The 18,395-nt window shown below is 43.2% G+C and overlaps 1 protein-coding gene across 1 annotated transcript; it reads left to right on the forward strand.

The window, feature by feature from the left end:
- Positions 1-17,291, forward strand: LOC128410878 (cytochrome P450 2J4-like). Its single transcript, XM_053382657.1, has 10 exons — positions 1-715; positions 7,228-7,390; positions 8,300-8,449; positions 9,089-9,249; positions 9,769-9,945; positions 10,319-10,454; positions 11,523-11,526; positions 13,187-13,370; positions 14,067-14,205; positions 16,348-17,291. Exons 1-10 carry the CDS (start codon positions 515-517, stop codon positions 16,521-16,523), a joined length of 1,491 nt encoding a protein of 496 aa, XP_053238632.1. The 5' UTR covers positions 1-514; the 3' UTR covers positions 16,524-17,291.
- The last annotated feature ends 1,104 nt before the right edge of the window (positions 17,292-18,395 follow it).

An 18,395-nucleotide genomic window follows, 5' to 3' on the forward strand; every position in this document is an offset into this window, starting at 1 on the left:
CTTCCAACTCTAAGATTCTATGATTCTCTAAGATTCTATGAACCAACCCAGACCCACAGAAATGCCTAGAGTAACTGTATTGGTTAGAGACTTTAATATGCATCATAAACGTGTTTTAAATAGTGGTTCCAACTTTAAGGTGCTATTATGCTTTTCCCCAAGAAATGACAGACTAACTGCTATTGTTGTTGCTTATGGTATTTTAAGTAAAGTTTATTTCCTGTGGAAAAAGTAATAGAATATATTCTTTTTTAATAAAAGTGAAAACAAGAAGGAAATGTTCTGATTCAGAAAGCTACCTTCCCTCTCCTGTCTAAGAAGAGTTACTCATTAAGCCATCTCGCGTCTATCTCTTTGTGGGTGTGATGTACAACAATGTATGGATTGCATACTCCTGTTTCTCAGAGGAGCCCTAGCCTAGAGGAGAGGTGTGACTGCTCTCCTGGGATCAGATTTCTGTTCTCCCAACAGAAAACAGTTTGCTCTGACAAAGGAAGGCTTGAAAGGTTCCAAGATGCTGCTCCAGTTGCTCTCTATCCTCTGGGAGGCCTTGTCCCTGCAAATCGTTCTGGTGTTTCTGGCAACATTTCTGCTTCTTGCTGATTACAAGAAAAGGATTCGTCCAAGGGATTTCCCCCCAGGGCCCAGGCCTCTTCCCTTGCTGGGTAATATACCACATTTTGGAGCAAAGAACCCTCATTTGGCAGCACGGAAGGTAAGAATGAAGGAATGAACCAGATGATGAGAAAACAGGTAACATTGCAGTGGAAAGGAGCATAGAAACCTCACTGGAAAATGAGGCTTAGATGCCCTAGTCTAGCATCCTGATTCCAAGAGTAGCCAGCCAGAGGTCTCTGAGAAGCCCACAGCTGGGGCATGAAGGCAAATGCATCTCCTGTGGTTTGTTCCACCCAGATGTGTATGGCCTCTGAATCTGGGGGGTCTATTTTGCCTAACAGTCATTGGTAATAAACCTGTGTCCACACCTGCCATAAAAGGTAGGATGGTTGTTTGCATGATTCTATTTTGTTAGCAGGTTATTTCCACCACTTCTGCCTTTTACCTCTAGCTCTGGGCAGGGGAAAAAAAGTCCAGAGCTATGAGCCACATATTTGCATGAGTAAGGTAATGAGCTCTGTCCAGTTCCTTGGTCCAGAGGTCAGTTTGTTTTCCTTGTATTTGACCCTTAGGCTCAAGTAGATCATACAATGCCAAGCAGCTTCGCAGGTGCAGTGTGTGAGTTCAGGTGGGCTATGGGTCAGGGTGTCTCTTACCTCGCTCACGAACGCAATCCCAAACTTCAGGTCTAAATTAAGGAACAGCGTGTTTTTAAAGAAAATAGCAATAAGATAGAATGGAGAGATACTTCTAAGGAAAGCAAATATTAAGAAGCTTGCTATGGTTAATGTTAGCAGTGAATTCACGGAGGTGTGTTTGTCCTGTATTAGAAAGTGGTATTTTAGTGTTGCAACTCCAGCTCTCTAGAATCAGTTACCAACTGAAATCCAACAGCAGCCCAACATGTATTTAGATTCCTACAAGATAATTTTGTTTTGATTGTAAGCCAGTAATTATGTTATGAAATTGTTGTTTTATTTTTGAATTTGTATAGACAGCTTTAATGTTACGGGAGCTTGTGTTTGTGTGTCCTGTTCTGTTTTTGTCTCGTGCACTGTTTTGATGGATTAGCAAAAACCACGAGTGATGCCATGAAATCAGAATAATAGCATCCTTAAGCTTTCTTGTCCTGTTGCTTTATCTTCAGACCATGTATTTCCAGGGCCGCTAATGCGCTTGCCAGAATTTGTGGATTGCAACTCCCATCATCACCCACCACTGCCCATTTTCACTGGGTTTCATGAGAGTTGTGGTCCAAAACACATTATCTATCTCTTGGAGTTGCTGACAGAGGGGTATAGGGTTGCTACCTGTCCTGTGTAATGCAAGATCATCCTGTATTTCAATGTAGAATGCGACGTCCTCAATACTGGACACAATGTGTCCTATATTTGCTGGACTCCCTCTCCCTGCCATGTTAGGGATCCTCTCCAAATGCTCACCCACACTTCTACGGGAAAGGCATTGCCAGCTGGGCTGGAGAAAAACGTCTTTCGCTTCTTTCCTTTCCTTTTTTCTCCTTGCTCCCTCTCTTCATTCCACCCCTGAGGAGGAGCAAGGCTTTCATGTAGCTGCTTCCAGTTCCCAGCCTAGGATCACTGAGCCCTATCTCCTAGAGAGCAACAGGTTCCAAGGCTCTAGGAACAAGTAGTTTTCTGTCAGTGTAGCCCAGAAACACCAGTTCTGAACATAGTTCTCTGCATGATATTTGAAAGAGGAGGGTGGGGGAGAGGTAGCTCCCCACAAGGCTTGCCCTTCGCCCCACCACCTAATATTCCCTCTCTTTCAGAAATTTAACATGTGGAACAAAGTCATCACCTCATCAGAATATGATCCTTTGTTTGTTTGTTTATTGCCCAGGCCTGCATCTGTTGCTGTGCACTACTGCATACATGTGAAAAGTCATGTATTTAAGATCTGGGAAGGAAAGCACAGACAGATTTACAAATTTCTGTGTATGTGTGTGTGTTCATGTGACAAATCCCAGAGGGGCCATAGTGTTTGGCTGCAATAGATTGTAATGAATTGCTTTGAAGTCATTTCAGCACTAGGTGAAAAAACAACAGCCCTCAATTCCTCCCTCATCCTCTCCTGTATTTTGCCAGAACCAAGGTAGTAACTCTAGAGGGCTACAGGGGGTACATATGTACAGGACTCCAAGCCAGCAGGGATCCCAAGCTGTCTTTTTGAAATAAATAATAATAATAAAAAAAATTATTTATATCCCGCCCTCCCCAGCCGAAGCCGGGCTCAGGGCGGCTAACAACAATAAAACAGTACAACAGTACAACACAACACAACACTCTAAAATCATTCATTATAGACTTCTGGGTTGGCGCCATCGTCTAATGGCGGATTCCCTCCGAGCTCCGGAGGGAATCTGCTCAACAGGGGTCGGGTTCTGCCGCCGCGGCGACGCGGGGACCCTTAGAAACCACAGGCGCTGAAGCCTGTGGACCTGGTGACTCGGTGGGCACCATTTGCGCGCCCCCCCGACCCGCAAAGAAGCCTTTTTAAAGGCTTCGGAACGGGGAACGGAGGGAGGTCTGGTGCTGAGAGTTCGACTGCTTCCCCTGCTGAGTGAAGCCGCATGCCATGGATGGAGAGCGCTAATTTCTTCTTTTGAACTTTTGGATCAAAAGTAACGACCCGTGAGTAACACGGTAATTGGACTTAAAAGGGAAAATTATTTCTGGGAATTCGGCAAGATCGGGTAAGGTGCTAAAAAGGAAGTCAACCTGCCCGCCTTGTAAACATCGTAAAGCAAGGATTTTATTACTAAGGTTGTGTGAATGTCTTTTTTTGTGTGTGTGGAAAAGTGCAATTAACTTTATATTGGGCCAATTTAAGTGACTGTGCTGGAGGATAAGAGAACGGAATTCACCCCTCCCCCAAAACCTGGGAGCGATCGGGGAGAGAGCCTGTGGAAGAGGTTTATAGATTTTGACAGCTGTCAAATTAGCTGTCAAAGTTGGAAAAAAAAAGGAGAACTGTGTCTTTGCTGTCTTTGCTGGTTACATCTGATACAATTTGGTAACAAATTGTTAAAAACAAAGAAGAAAAGGTTAATTTGTCATTAAGTAACTAGAATCCCTCTAGAGGGGGTTCAGGACATTACAAAAATGGCTGTAAGTGGAAAAATACTGGCTGAACTGGAAAAGACCTTCCGTCTTTTGGGAAATCTACAGAAGCAGACAAATGTTTTGACTATGAGTGTAATAACAATGAAGGGAACAGTAAACAAAATTGCTGAACCTGGAAAGGATATGATTCAAGCTCCTGCAGATGAACAGGGAAGTGTTGTTGCTGATACAAAAATCCTTATAGCCAAACAGGAGAAAGAGTCTGAGTCATTTGAGATGCCATTTAAAGAATATGAGAAAGAAGGAGGCGCTGGGATGTTGCAGATGGCTAAAGAGAGCCAGAGGCCTGTTAAGTTGGAAACAATTGAAAATAAGAACATGACAATGAAAGTTTGGCTGGAAGTGAAGAATGGAATCTGGAGAGATCTCCTCTTATGGGGATCTGAAGACATATGGAATATAAATATGGACAGTACAGAGTTTGGAGCCTTTGGGACATTTGAACTTATGAGAAGCAAGAAACAAGATTTTGGCTCCATTGTTAAATATGGAGGTCTGGCTGGAAGAAATATGGATTTTACTGGAACAGAGCCTCTTCGAGATTCGGAATTTAAAATAAAGGACTATCAAGAAAACCGGCAGAGAGAAATTGAGAGAGGGTTAAGTGCCTCGGATGTGAGATCGCCAGGCTGATTTTGGATGGACTGATGGACTTTGGTTGGGGATCGAAACCGGGAAAGGGGGTGGGAGGGCTTCGGGAATTTAAAGGGTGTAAAAATATTATTCTGTTTTAATTAAGTTGGCTTTTGCCACTAACATAAAAATGGGGAATTTGGGGAGAGATTTGGGGCCGACCTTAGCAAAAGATTATCAAAAATAAGTGTTTCGTGTATAAAGATTGGGATTTTTAAGTTTAAATAGGTTAATTAAATTGATGGAGGAATTTAGGGAAAGTATGTTAAGAATAAGTTTTGAAATATAAAGATAGAGGTTTAGAAGTTAAAATTTGTTTAAGATAATTGAATTAGAGGAAATAAGGTAGAGTGGGGGGGATAAAAATTGCTGAGCTAAAAATTGGAATTGGAATACAAGAAGGGCAGGTGTGGGGAAGTCAAGGAAATTGGGTATGGAATGTAATTACGGTAAACTTTTTAAACTGCTGTTTTTCTTTTTCTCTTCTTTTTTCTTTTTTTCTTTTTCTCTTTTCTGTTTTCCTTTGTATTCTTTTTTGAAAATTTTAATAAACATAATTAAAAAAAATAAATAAAATCATTCATTGTAAAATTAATTCAAAGCAAACCACTGGCAACCATTGGGACAGAGCTCCGTGAAGATTGCCGAAGGAGGGAGTCAGGCTGTGCCCTGGCCAAAGGCCTGGCGGAACAGCTCTGTCTTGCAGGCCCTGCAGAAAGATGTCAAGTCCCGCAGGGCCCTAGTCTCTTGTGACAGAGTGTTCCACCAGATCGGAGCCACAGCCGAAAAAGCCTTGGCTCTAGTTGAGGCCAGCCTAACCTCTCTGTGGCCTGGGACCTTCAGGATGTTTTTATTTGAAGACCGTAAGTTTCTCTGTGGGACATACCAGGAGAGGCGGTCCCGTAGGTACGAGGGTCCTAGGCCGTATAGGGCTTTAAAGGTTAAAACCAGCACCTTAAACTTGATCCTGTACTCCACCGGGAGCCAGTGCAGCTGGTATAGCACCGGGTGAATGTGATCTCGCAGCGAGGACCCTATAAGGAGTCTCGCTGCAGGATTCTGCACCTGCTGGAGTATCAAGGGCAGCCCCATGTAGAGCGAGTTACAATAATCCAATCTGGAGGTGACCGTCGCGTGGATCACAGTGGCTAGGTCAGGGCGAGAGAGGTAAGGAGCCAACTGCTTAGCTTGGCGGAGATGAAAAAATGCCGCCTTTGTTATAGCTGCAATCTGCGCCTCCATGGAAAGGGAGGTGTCGAAGATTACACCCAAACTCTTAATGGATGGTGCTGGCACTAATTGCGCCCCCGCAAGAGAAGGGAGTTGTCCCCCCCCCAATCCCATATCGTCCCGTCCCAGCCACAGGACCTCTGTCTTCGAAGGATTTAGCTTCAACAGGCTCCCACGTAACCATCCAGCCACAGCTTCCAAACATCTGGTCAGTGTGTCTGGGGACCGAGTCAGGATGACCATCCATCAGCAGATAGAGTTGGGTGTCATCAGCATATTGATGGCAACCCAGCCCAAAACTCCGGACAAGCTGGGCGAGGGGGCGCATAAAGATGTTGAAAAGCATTGGGGAGAGTATCGCACCCTGAGGTACTCCACACACCAAGGAGTGGCGCGATGACAATTCCCCCGCCAAGCGCTACCCTCTGTCCCCGACCAGAGAGAAACGAGCGCAGCCATTGAAGGACTGTGCCCTGGATTCCCACGTTGGCAAGGCAGTTCGTGATCGACCATGTCGAAAGCTGCTGACAGATCTAGAAGAATCAGCAGCCCCGACCCGCCTCGATCCAGCTGTCTACGAAGATCATCTGTTAGGGCAACCAGAGCTGTCTCGGTCCCATGACCAGCGCGGAAGCCGGACTGGAATGGATCCAGAGCCGATGTTTCATCCAGAAACCCACCAAGCTGTTCAGCAACCGCTCCAACCGCTCTCTCAATCACCTTACCCAGGAACAGAAGATTCGAAACCGGGTGGTAATTGGTTAGATCTAAAGGATCTAATGATGTTTTCTTTAAGAGCGGGCACACCACTGCCTCCTTCAGTTCCCCTGGGAATGTCCCCAGACATTTCTAAAGGAAATTATAAACAAAACAGTTTGAAGCTTCTTGTTGCTGCTGCTGGATGGATGGATGGAGGACACTTGAGTACGTAAAGCATTTTTCTTGTGTTTACATGATTTCCTCCACTCCCTTAGTGTGCTGCCTTTATAGAATAAAACACAACTGACTGGCTTGAAAAGGTTTTGCTCAGAATTAACTCCCTTGCAAAAAGAAGGGAGGAATATTGTGGTGCCCCACTCAATTCTCTATGTCCCATGTACTTTAGGATAAGGATTGTAGTTCTGTTCGCATGTTCTGTTGTACATTATCGTACCCTCCCCCTTTTATCTTTGCAACATTAGAGCATGATCCTGAGAAAGCCAAAGTTGCAGATTTGATCCCCATATGGAACAGCTGCATATACCTGCATTGCAGAGGGTTGGAATAGATGATCCTCAGGGTCCCTCCAACTCTACATTTCTTTGGTTCTATGATCTCTGTGTGGTAGGCTAGGCTAAATTAATATATGTGCAGAAGCAGCAGCTCTTGTCAATAGATTGCAGGCGGAGAATGGAAGGGGTCTGTCCATGCACAGTGAACTGGGCCCAGGAAACACTTTTGACATCTCTGCTGCCCCGATGTACGTATTTGATTGCAACCAAGTTTACTTGTTCCATACAGTATTGGCATTCTATAAACATCAGACAGGTAAATTAATATAGAATATCAATATAGATTATATAGAGATATTTTATCACCTCTTGCATTCTTCCTCTCCTTCCAGCTGGCAGAAAAATATGGCAATGTCTTCAGCATTCAGGTTGGGAAAATATGGATCGTGATTGTGAATGGATTGCATCTGGTGAAGGAAGCTCTTGTCCATCAGGGTGAAAACTTCCTAGATCGTCCAGTTGATCCTCTTTCCAAGGAAATCAGTAGGTCATTGGGTGAGTTACTTTAAATTACAGCCAATTGTTTAAATTTATTTATTTATTTCTAGCTCAGAAATACGCTTCTGTATCATCATTTGGTATAATCTCATCATTTCCTGGTGAAAGCTCCTATCTAATCAAAAAGGCAAAAATAAATAGAGAGAAAAACAGAATTATCATTAAATAATCAAGGCCATATAAACAGGTACCATTAATCCAGAAAAGGAATGCCAGAGTGGCCTAAAGGGCTTCAGTGTAGAAGGGACATTTGTAAAAAAAATATTGACTGCTTTACTTGTTCCTATACATTTACTCCATTTTGTGTATTTCTAAACATATGCTGCCTTTCTATCAGAGTTCCCAAAAACTTTCAAAGGACAGCATAAAGTTAGTACAGGGAGCCAGCAACATTATGTGGGGTGGGGTAGAATAAATAAGTAAGTTTGCCATTTCCACTTACCATTTATTCTTTTTTCCTCCACCTACACACCCAGTGGGCTTTCCTTGCTTACCAGGCTTGGGGGAGGTATCAGGGGGGCCCAAGGAAGCGCTTGGGGCTCCTTCCTACAGCCCAGTAGGTAGCCCCCAACTTTGTGGGGTGGTGTTGGCTCTTGGGATTCCTAGAATTTGCCTTTGCACACAGACCCCCAGAACCAAACTACCACATAATTGGTGGGCCAACTGTATTCCAAAACGCAACCCAAACAGTAAAAAAACAAAAACAAACCAACCCACAGACAATAATCAAACAGCAGCAGCAGCAGCAGAACTAACGGCAATCAAATAAAAACAACCAGCCTGCTTCAGTCTTTCCAAAGCAACACAAACAGGCAAGCAGAATAACCTAAAGCAAATAGCCCATGTTATAATTAAATGTTAAATGTTCTTACTTGCGATATGCACTTGTTATTTCTTCCCATCTAGGAGTGGTCTCCTCTAATGGTCTCACCTGGAAACAACAGCGAAAATTTGCCACATCAATGCTCAGAAACTTTGGTTTGGGTAAAAGGACTTTAGAAGAACGAATACAGGAAGAGAGCCAATACCTAAGGGAAGCTATTGAAGCTGAGAAAGGTGCAAAACAGTCAAAAAAGCCTATTTCCTATGAAAGGTTAAAAAATACATTGGTCATGGTATGAAGCTTTCAAGTGCTGCTTTGTGCAAATGCAACTCTGCTTTAGATGGGCATCAGTGTAAAACTCAGCCCAGGGGTATATCCATTGTGGGTCTTATTTCTCCCATAGCCACAAGCCTTGGATTCAAACAGAAATCAAACACTGTGCTCTGAAACTCTCCAGCTTGCTCATTTACTTCTAGGTCACATCCCTGCAAAGTCTCTCACTGCAGTCTGACGGAGGGGCCTTTCCCCCAAGTGATCACCTCATGAGGCAGCTAGCCTGCCTTATGTTTTAACGCTTGCTGCCTCCAGGGATTCAAGGGGGCTAGCACCCATAACCTCAAAACAACATAGATATAAAATCTCACAGAACAATGTGCTAGAAAGCTTATGCCTATAGCTGTGCAGTTTTCCTTAGCATGTTCCCCTAAGTATAAAATTCTTCCACTGTGCCATCTAGACATCCTCTAGCTGAAGAACATCTGCTGTGCCCCCCATACTCTGTCCAGACACACCAACTTCCACCACCTTCTGTTTTTGTTACATGGAAGCCATAAGCAGTCTTATTCCTTCTCCATTTCTCTCTCTCTCTCCAGGGCAGCCATTTGACCCTAAACTTCAGATTAATAATGCTGTTTCAAATATCATTTGTTCTGTCACTTTTGGTGACCGCTTTGATTACCATGACAGTAATTTCCAGAAGTTATTGCTCTTCCTTGATGAGATAATGTATCTTCAGGGATGTATGTGGACTCAGGTAGGTCTTCTGGTCCCAGGCACACTCCCACATTTTTGTTGACTGTTCATTGATTTGCTTTTGGCCCTCATGTTTCTTTATCTTCTTATTTCTTTTTTCCCTTTGTGCATCACACACCATCCCATATTCCCTTGACATCTTGTCTTGTCTTCACATCATCTATTAAAATACCAAAGGTAGGGCCTGTTTATAAACTGGATTTAAGATCCAGAGCATGTCTTGCAATGAACACAGTGATGCAATCCCAAAGGGCATACACGGCTTAATTCCACACTCCCCTCTTACCAATTAGAATCCGTGAAAGGCCCCCCATGCAGATAGGCATCACCAAATGAGAAAACTACATTGGCACCATTTTCCTGATATCATCAGCCAAGGTGCATGCATTTTTCAAACAGGTAGCTATCTTCATGGGAAGCCATTGCATGGATTGCTACCTCCTTTGATAGTAGCATGATCTGCAACTGTTATGAGAGGGCTTTCCCTACACAAATCTGATGCTAGTATTTGTTTCCTCAGCTGTACAATGCATTTCCCACTCTCATGAAGCACTTGCCAGGGCCCCATCAGACCGTTAAAAGAAACTGGGGAGAACTGAAATCCTTTGTGGGAGAAATCATTGAAAAACATGAAGCAGACCGGAACCCATCTGAACCCAGAGACTTCATAGATGCGTACCTGAATCAAATGGCCAGGGTAAGAAACAAAAAGTATAGTTTTTGTAGTAGCAGTAATAGAAAGCAGAGACAAAATCTAAAGGACCAGAACTTACCCTGTATTTTCCATTGGCTCTGTATGAAAGCAGCCAAAGAGGTGAGGGTGCATGTGTGTACAAGTGCATATACATGAATATGAAATAATGTATATCCAGGGGTGACCCATCACCACTTGTCCAGTGCCTGAAATCCACCAGATTCACAGGGCTGTTGACTTGGCAGTGCTAGATCCAGGACACTTGTCAGGAATATAGCTCATGAATCTCATTGTCATCACTTAATATATAGGACTGAAACTGGGATGGTGTTTTTAACGACAGATGAACCCTTTGGTGCATTTTCTTTGTTTTAAGGCGGATGCTGCTTCCAGTTTTCATAAAGACAACCTGCTACAATCAACACTGGATCTCTTTCTTACTGGAACAGAAACATCTTCTACAACCCTGCGCTGGGCCTTGCTTTACATGGCCATTTTCCCGGAAATTCAAGGTAGAGCCTTCATTTGCTTACTTGTCTTTGATTACTTTGGGTTTGGAGTAAATCTACTGCAATTAAGCAATGTAACCTATAGGCTATTAAGTTCAATTTGTTTTCCATGAGTATGACTAACATTGAATAGCACCAGTGCTTTGTTTCTAGGGGAAAAAAGGTGCCAGTACGCACCATGAAGTTGTTACAATAAGTGCCACCCTTTTAACATATCCGTTTAAAAGTTGCTGGTGGTTCGTACCATTGAGTACCCCCAGGAAACAAAAGCTGAATTCTACCGTTCCCTTTTTTGGATGAGCTCCCAATGCCATGTTGGTATGTTACTATGCCAGATACACAGATATAGGATGGGAGATATCTGGCTTGACAGCAGAACATGTGAAAAGGATCTGGGGGTCTTAGCATGAATCAACAGTGTGATGCAGTAGCAGCAAAAGAAAAAGAAAAAGAAACCCTAATGCAATTCTAGGTTGCATCAACAGCAGTATAAGATCAAGTGAAGTAATAGAGCCACTGTGTTCTGCCTTGGTCAGACCCCAACTGGACTACTGATTTCAGTTCTGGGCACCAAAGTTTGAGAAGGCTATTGATATGCTGGAATGTGTGTAGAGGAGGGTGAAACAGATGATTAAGTGTCTGGAACCAAGCCATCTGAGGAACGGTTGAGGGAGTTGGGTATGGGAGGACATATGATAGCCATCTTCTAATCTCTGAAGGACTGTTATGCGGAAGATGGAGCAAGTTTGTTTTCTGTTACTGCAGAGGGTAAGACCTGAACTAATGGATTCAAATATTAGGAGGAGCTTTCAGACAGTGGAATGGACCACCTCAGAAGGTGGTGGACTCTCTTGGATGACCATCTACCAAGGATTCTTTAGCTGTGATTCTTGTATTGTAGGGGTTGGAATACATGACCCTGGAGTCCCTTCCAATTCTACAATTCTATGATTCCATGAATCCTTGCCACTAGTCCAAGCTATAGGTTCAATAGTAACTAAAATAAGGTAATTTCATAGCAAAATGTAGAAATGTTTTTGTTCTCTTAGGGATTCAAAATTAGAATGGGAGCTAGGTTGTATGAATGATGTTCTGTGGTCTGCCTCAGGATATTTTCTGGGGTGATTCAAAAATGCAATAGGTCTAGTATTAATATGTTATTATGTAAACTGATTAATTAATTTTGTTGAATCAACTCAAGCAAATACAGAAAGGAGATACATAGGGTGGAATTCAACTTCAAATTATGATTCCATTTCCTCATCGCTAGTGTTGAATAATAGGTAGACATAGCAGACGACGCAGCAATTTCTCCAAAGCAGCTCTTTATTTGTAAGCTGGAACAGAACTGAGCAGCAAACAGCTCAGCCGGCCTGCTTTTACAGGCAGCCGGCTGTCAACATTGTAGCAACAACAACCCAGGGTTTCCTGCCTAAAGTAACTGACATGGACCTGAGTGAAAACTATATACAGTGGTACCTCGGGTTACATACGCTTCAGGTTACATACGCTTCAGGTTAAGGTTACAGACTCTGCTAGCCCAGAAATAGTACCTCAGGTTAAAAACTTTGCTTCAGGATGAGAACAGAAATTGTGCTCCGGCGGCGCGGCAGCAGCGGGAGGCCCCATTAGCTAAAGTAGTGCTTCAGGTTAAGAACAGTTTCAGGTTAAGTATGGACCTCCGGAACGAATTAAGTACTTAACCTGAGGTACCACTGTACACGATACTCCTGGTGGCCAGGGTGAGAACTTCAGTACATAACACCATTACTGTCTCCTCCCACTGTGTGATGCTCTGGGGTGTGTGTGTGGTTCTTGAACTACTAAAGATTAGGGGAAGTGGGAGGAGAGGGTGGGGAAATCCCATTGTGCTGGCATCTGCTGGCACAAACAGCTTAGTATACTTACTGTAAATGTGTGATAGTATTTGATGTTCAAATGCAAGAAATTCAAATGCGAACCATAGCATCCCTTACAAAAATGTCCTCAAGCTTTGTTTCCTGCATCATAATGTGATTTATGCCACATTGAAGCCAGTTAATATCATAGGTGTCTTTCACAACACTTCGTCTAGCAAGTAGTTGACTATAAAATGTACCTCTTTCAACATGACTTCTAAATGGAGATTGTTAACTCAGTTGCTAGCTGTTTTGCATTTGATCTGAATTGATTATATGAATGAGCTGATGTTCTTTTAACTGTTATATCATATGCATATATAATTAATAATATGTAACTGTTTTTGTATATGTTACTGCTTTATATACTTTAACTGTTTTTAATGTGTGATGTTTTGCTGTGGTTTTATAATTTGCTGGAAGCTGCCCAGAGTGGCTAGGGCAACCCAGTCAGATGGGCAGCATTTAAATAAAACTTCTATTATTATTTTTTATTATTATTTTATTTTATTTGGGCAGGATTCGCTGAAGGAGTCCTGTCAGCAGAAGCTGTGAGCATGGACTTTCACTTGTGCAAAAAGGCTTCCCTCCACTCCTCTCCCTGTACTTCTCTCTCACGCACCCTGAAATTGGTTCAAGGAGGTTGTGAGAGGTCACAGAACAGTGTGGAAGGGGAAGAGAGGGGAGGGGACTGTCTATCTGGCAAGCTGCAATAAACGGTGCAGTAAAAACAATTCTATTTACGCAGTAGATGGACCGTTCCAACTAGAAATCTTCAGCTCTCAGTTTTTGTCTGTTCTTCTTGTATTGAAGCTAATCTTCTTCATTTGCCGCCAGAGTCCAAGCGGAAATAGATTCTGTGATTGGCCAGTCTCGCCAGCCAGCGATAGGTGACAAGGACAGCATGCCCTATACCAATGCCGTTGTTCATGAAGTTCAAAGGATGAGCAGCATTGTGCCTTTGAATGTGCCCCGGATAACAACTAAGGACACAACACTGGCTGGGTTTCATGTGCCCAAAGTAAATGTTAAGAACATAAAGCTCTTCTTGTTTGTTTTTGCTCTTCCACTAAAGAGCACAAGCTTTTAATGTTTGATGTTTTATCGTGTTTTTAATATTCTGCTGGGAGCTGCCCAAATTGGCTAGGGAGACCCAGCCAGATGGGCAGGCTATAAGTAATAAATTATTTTATTTTATTTTATTTTATTTTATTTTATTTTATTTTATTTTATTTTATTTTATTTTATTTTATTTTATTTTTATTAGGCCAACATGGTGCCATCCAGATGTTGTTGGTCTCCAACTGCCATCAGTTCCTGCCAGCATGACCAACAGGCAGGGATGATGAGGCTGTATCCCCAAACATCTGGAGGCCACCATGTTGGTAACCTCTGGTCTAAATACAGAGTTGTACCAGTCTCAGTTTGAATGGGTAGCTAGTCTGTCAGAAATTAGCCAGTATCTGGTGTTGTTAACCTTGAATTTTAGTAGTTCAGCAGGCTTTGAATGTCTTTTAAAATCTATATTGGAACTGTGCTTTTGTGGGACTTCTTTGGATGAATTACTTAATAATGAAAAGTACATATTGCATTCAGAACATTTCCTTTCTCTGTCAGGAGATATACCGTAGGTTTAGTACTGCTGTAATTTCAAAGAGAATACTTGAAAGCGCCTTGCCATTTTTATCTACTTTCTTCTCTGCTTCTCCTTTGGCAGGGAACCATATTGCTCACCAATTTGACCTCTGTGCTGTTTGACAAGGATGAGTGGGAAACACCCAATGTGTTTAATCCTGGCCATTTCCTAGAGGATGGTCAGTTCCGGAAAAGGGAAGCATTCCTGCCATTCTCTGCAGGTAACAAAAGTTGAGGAGCTGCTCACCAGAGTTGCAACAGGGCCTATGCGACTTACTTACTGAGAGCTGGGTATATTACTAACTGTATTGTGCATTTAAGGGTCACCAACTTTTCTGGACCAGTGAGTACATTTGGCATTTAAGAAAGTGCTATGGGCACCAATCACAAAATGGCTGCGCTTTGGGGCTGTGGTGCAACACAAAAATAGTTTTGACATGGCTCCCCACTCCCACCCCAGCCAAGTGTGGATTTTTGAGGGGGTGTTTACTGAGATCTTTAATGAGTGCCATAGGTGGCTCAGACAGTCCTTGAGGGTTAGGGTGTATTGTTTACAGCAGCAGTCAGCAAGGTTAATCTTGCCTGGGCCAGAACGGTCCTGCAGAGATACCTCCGTGTGCTGGGGCATGGAGCACCTGCGATTTTCGGTGTCTACATCTGTGCAGGTGCAATTTTTGGCATCTGTTCATGGTGCCGCGGAAGCGAGTCCCTGCACAGTTCTGCTCTGGTTTACTGCAGTGTGCGAGCGGGCAGCTCAGTTCAGGGGTGGCTCGTGGGCCGGTCAAACGACCTCTGTGAGCCACTTCCGGCCCATGGGCCTTAGGTTGCTGACCCCTGGTTTACAGGGTTTCCCCTCAGGGAACATGAGAAACATTGTGTGTGCAAGCTTCCCTCTCCATGTTCACACAGTTGTTTTCTTCTCTGCACCCTGCTTCTCACCATGCAGCTCAGAAAGTAAGCCACTTGTGGGGGAAAGGGATCTGTTTCCCTGTGGGTGAATTGCTTTTGCCCTACCGTCCTCATCCTTTCAGCTTGCTGTCCTTCCCTCCTTCCAGCTCCTAGCATTGCTCTCCCCCCCCCCCTTAACCTTACTCTCCGTCTCCTCTCCCAGCACCTCATGTTACCCTCACTGTGTTGTGTTGTGTATGTGTGACATTTTGTCTACATTGTGGTCTGGCCCTTCCCACTGCTTGGTCCCTCCAACAACTTGATTGATTGATTGATTGATTGATTGACTGACTGACTGACTGACTGACTTATTTTTTATTGCCTGTTCTAAGCTGAATGTTTTCACTTAGTCTAATGTGGCCCTTTCTCCAAAAAACAAAAGCACAAATTTCCATCCTGAGTTCCTAAAAATTGATGCAATTTCCTGAAACATTTGTAAGATCTTTTTGGGGAGGGTCAAAGTGAATGCAGAGTTTTGGGTTAAGCCAGTTAACTGGATATTAACTGAATGATAGTTGGTTTTTACGATGTTTTCTATAATCAAGCAGTATATACATTTTATGAAATAAATAAAATAAATAAATCTCCACATCTTTGAAATGTGAGAGGGAAGCTGCAAGGTTAGGGATGGACAGCTCTGCCAACTTTGGTTTCCTTCATTTTTCCAATCTTAAATTCAATTCTCCACATTTCAGCAGCAATCTGCAATAGAAAAGAAAACCCATTTAAGTGCATGTTTTTCTTATTGACATATTTTTAAAGCTCGCTGTGACTAATTTACACAATTTTGTAAAACAATTCCTCTAATATAATGAATCTTTGTATCTTCTTTTCTCTAATACAGTGGTGCCTCGCAAGACGAAATTAATCCGTTCCGCGAGTCTCTTCGTCTTGCGGTTTTTTCGTCTTGCGAAGCACGGCTATTAGCGGCTTAGCGGCTATTGGCGGCTTAGCAGCTTAGCGGCTATTAACGGCTTAGCGGCTTAGCGGCTATTAACGGCTTAGCGGCTTTAAGAAAAAGGAAACAAACTCGCAAGAACTCGCAAGACGTTTCGTCTTGCGAAGCAAGCCCATAGGGAAATTCATCTTGCGGAACGACTCAAAAAACGGAAAACTCTTTCGTCTAGCGAGTTTTTCGTCTTGCGAGGCATTCGTCTTGCGGAGCACCAGTGTATATGAAATTTTTTGGCGCTTTCCCTTTATAAGTCTTATTGTACACATGGGTTGGTTGGAGACTGCACTGTAAATATCAAAAAATGGCTGTTTTGTGTGTGTGTATATGCATGTCTGTATTCATATTTAGGAAGATTGCTATGAAGATGTAAACTCTACTAACATAGTCTCTCTCTCTCTCTCTCTCTCTCTCTCTCTCTCTCTCTCCCTCACCCCCCACCCCGTCTCTCCCTCCCTTTTAGGAAAGCGAGCTTGTCTTGGAGAGCAGTTGGCGAGGACTGAGCTTTTCCTTTTCTTCACTGCCCTACTTCAGAAGTTCACTTTCCAGGCTCCAAAAGGCGTGACATTAAGCCTTGACCATCGGTCAGGTCTTACATTATCCCCCCAGCCATACCGGATATGCGCAATCTCTCGCTGAGGGGACTCATTTTATGGCACTGCTCATTAAAAGAAGATGGTGAAGAATTTGGCCAGCACTGCCTCCTTAGTTTCTGTCCTTAGGGGGACAGCTCAATAGTCATAGCTCAATAGTAATGCATGTCCATTGTATTTAGAAGGCCTCAAGTTCAATCTGCATGACTGGTGTGTGGTTCTTCTCATAAATGATCTCAAGTATGTGACTTTTAAAATTGTCCTGGGGGGCACAGCTAGGGCAATGTCTTATAAACCAGCAAAGCCTTGTACCTGAACCACTTCAACATTCAAATGCCAGATCAATAACTTACTATTGAGAAAGGTTCAGATGTCTGGTAAATTGTAGACTTCGATATTCAAACTGTAGTTGGTCTACAGGTCATGGCAAATTTTAATTTGGTTCAAACAGTTAATTTAATGAAAAAGGCTTACTAAAAAGTTTTAGTAAGTTGGCAACACCAGTTCAGAAGCACTGTGTACTTGGGCCAATCTAGCAAGGGCCAATCTGTGTACTTGGCAATCTAGCAAGTTAATGTTTATTACAGACACCAGTGCTTATGACATAGGTGAATAGAGTGATTTTAAAAGGATTGCTAGCCTGGATCCTTGGGGTGTGTTTATTTATAACCCATCTTTTAAATGGTAGTCTGCCTTTGTAGGATAATTTCTTCATTCCAATTTTTATTCCCTTCTCTCAGGACTTGTCTTCACTAGTGATAAAATGTTCTAAATTGTGTAATACTTGATTTGGTAATAAAGCCTTGAACTTTCATTTTTGGGCTGGTTGATTACCCTGGTTGTTCTCCTTGCATTCCCCTTTGGCAAAGAAAAGATCCCATGCGGTGTGTCTCAGGCCTGATCAACCCTGGCAATATACAGCAAGACTGTTGTTTAAAGTTTCCATTCCAATTCTACCCCAAACTGAGTCTGTGACAATAGGCAGTATTTGCACTATATACATATACAGCAGTATCATACAGTTTTATACAGTCATAGAATCCTGTTAAGGGCATGGAGAGTTGTGAGGAAACCCTTGTAGGAGTACATCTAAGATATATGGGGTGGGATTCTGCTTGCACAAGAGGGCTCCCCCCCACTCTCCTCCAGGGGAACCCCCCTAAAAACTTGGCTCAGGTGAGAGTATGGGGTGAGGGGGTGGGAATCTATTTGTCTGGCAATCTGAAATACTTGCCCTGCTGGAGCTTTTGCACATTGTTGAATTCCTCCCCTAATGTAGAAGTAGCCCTAGAGGGAAGCAGCGAGAAGACACTCTGAAAGGTCAGTGACTAATTTGTAGAACTAGAGACCTTCCTTTCAAGGGTGACTTAAAGCCTTCTTTTCCTAAAAAGAACCTGAGTTGTGTCCATGTTGTGGTCAAGACAGTGGTGGACTTTGGGGTCTCAAATTTCAAGAGCAGCCTGTGCAATGCCAAAAATGGTCTCCCCCCCCCCCTTATCTCACTCCATTCTAAATCACAGTTGCAGCATCCCTGCCACTCTCCCCTAAATCTACATCTGCTCAGGGCCAGCTTGAGAGTCGAGAGCTTCTTTCTCTCGTTACCGTCAGCTTGTTCACTTCTGCATCTTCTTTTCCGGAAGGTGGAGTAAGATGGAAGGATATGAAGTGGACTAGGACCTGGGCAACAAGGATTCAACTTCTCACTCAGCCATGAAGCGCACTGGGTGACCTTGGGCCAGTCACTATCACGTGGCTTAACCGACCTCACGGGCTGCTTGTGATGATAAAATGAGGAAGAGGAGAACCATTAATGCCACCATAGGTGGAATATAATCGTAATAATTTAAAAGTAAATATAAAATAAAGAAATAAAATATCTCCAGCCATCCCACCCCACCCCACATCAGATTTTGGATTG

The sequence above is a fragment of the Podarcis raffonei genome, chromosome 3, assembly GCF_027172205.1.
Source record: "Podarcis raffonei isolate rPodRaf1 chromosome 3, rPodRaf1.pri, whole genome shotgun sequence".
In the NCBI taxonomy this organism is placed as follows: Eukaryota; Metazoa; Chordata; class Lepidosauria; order Squamata; family Lacertidae; genus Podarcis; species Podarcis raffonei.

What these genes read in the sequence shown, in the direction of transcription:
- LOC128410878 (XM_053382657.1), top strand. Translation starts at nt 515, where the DNA reads ATGCTGCTCCAGTTGCTCTCTATCCTCTGGGAGGCCTTGTCCCTGCAA. An exon ending in GGAAATCAGTAGGTCATTGG is followed by an intron (nt 7,391 to 8,299) that starts GTGAGTTACTTT and finishes CTTCCCATCTAG; the next exon opens with GAGTGGTCTCCTCTAATGGT. An exon ending in ATTCCTGCCATTCTCTGCAG is followed by an intron (nt 14,206 to 16,347) that starts GTAACAAAAGTT and finishes CCTCCCTTTTAG; the next exon opens with GAAAGCGAGCTTGTCTTGGA.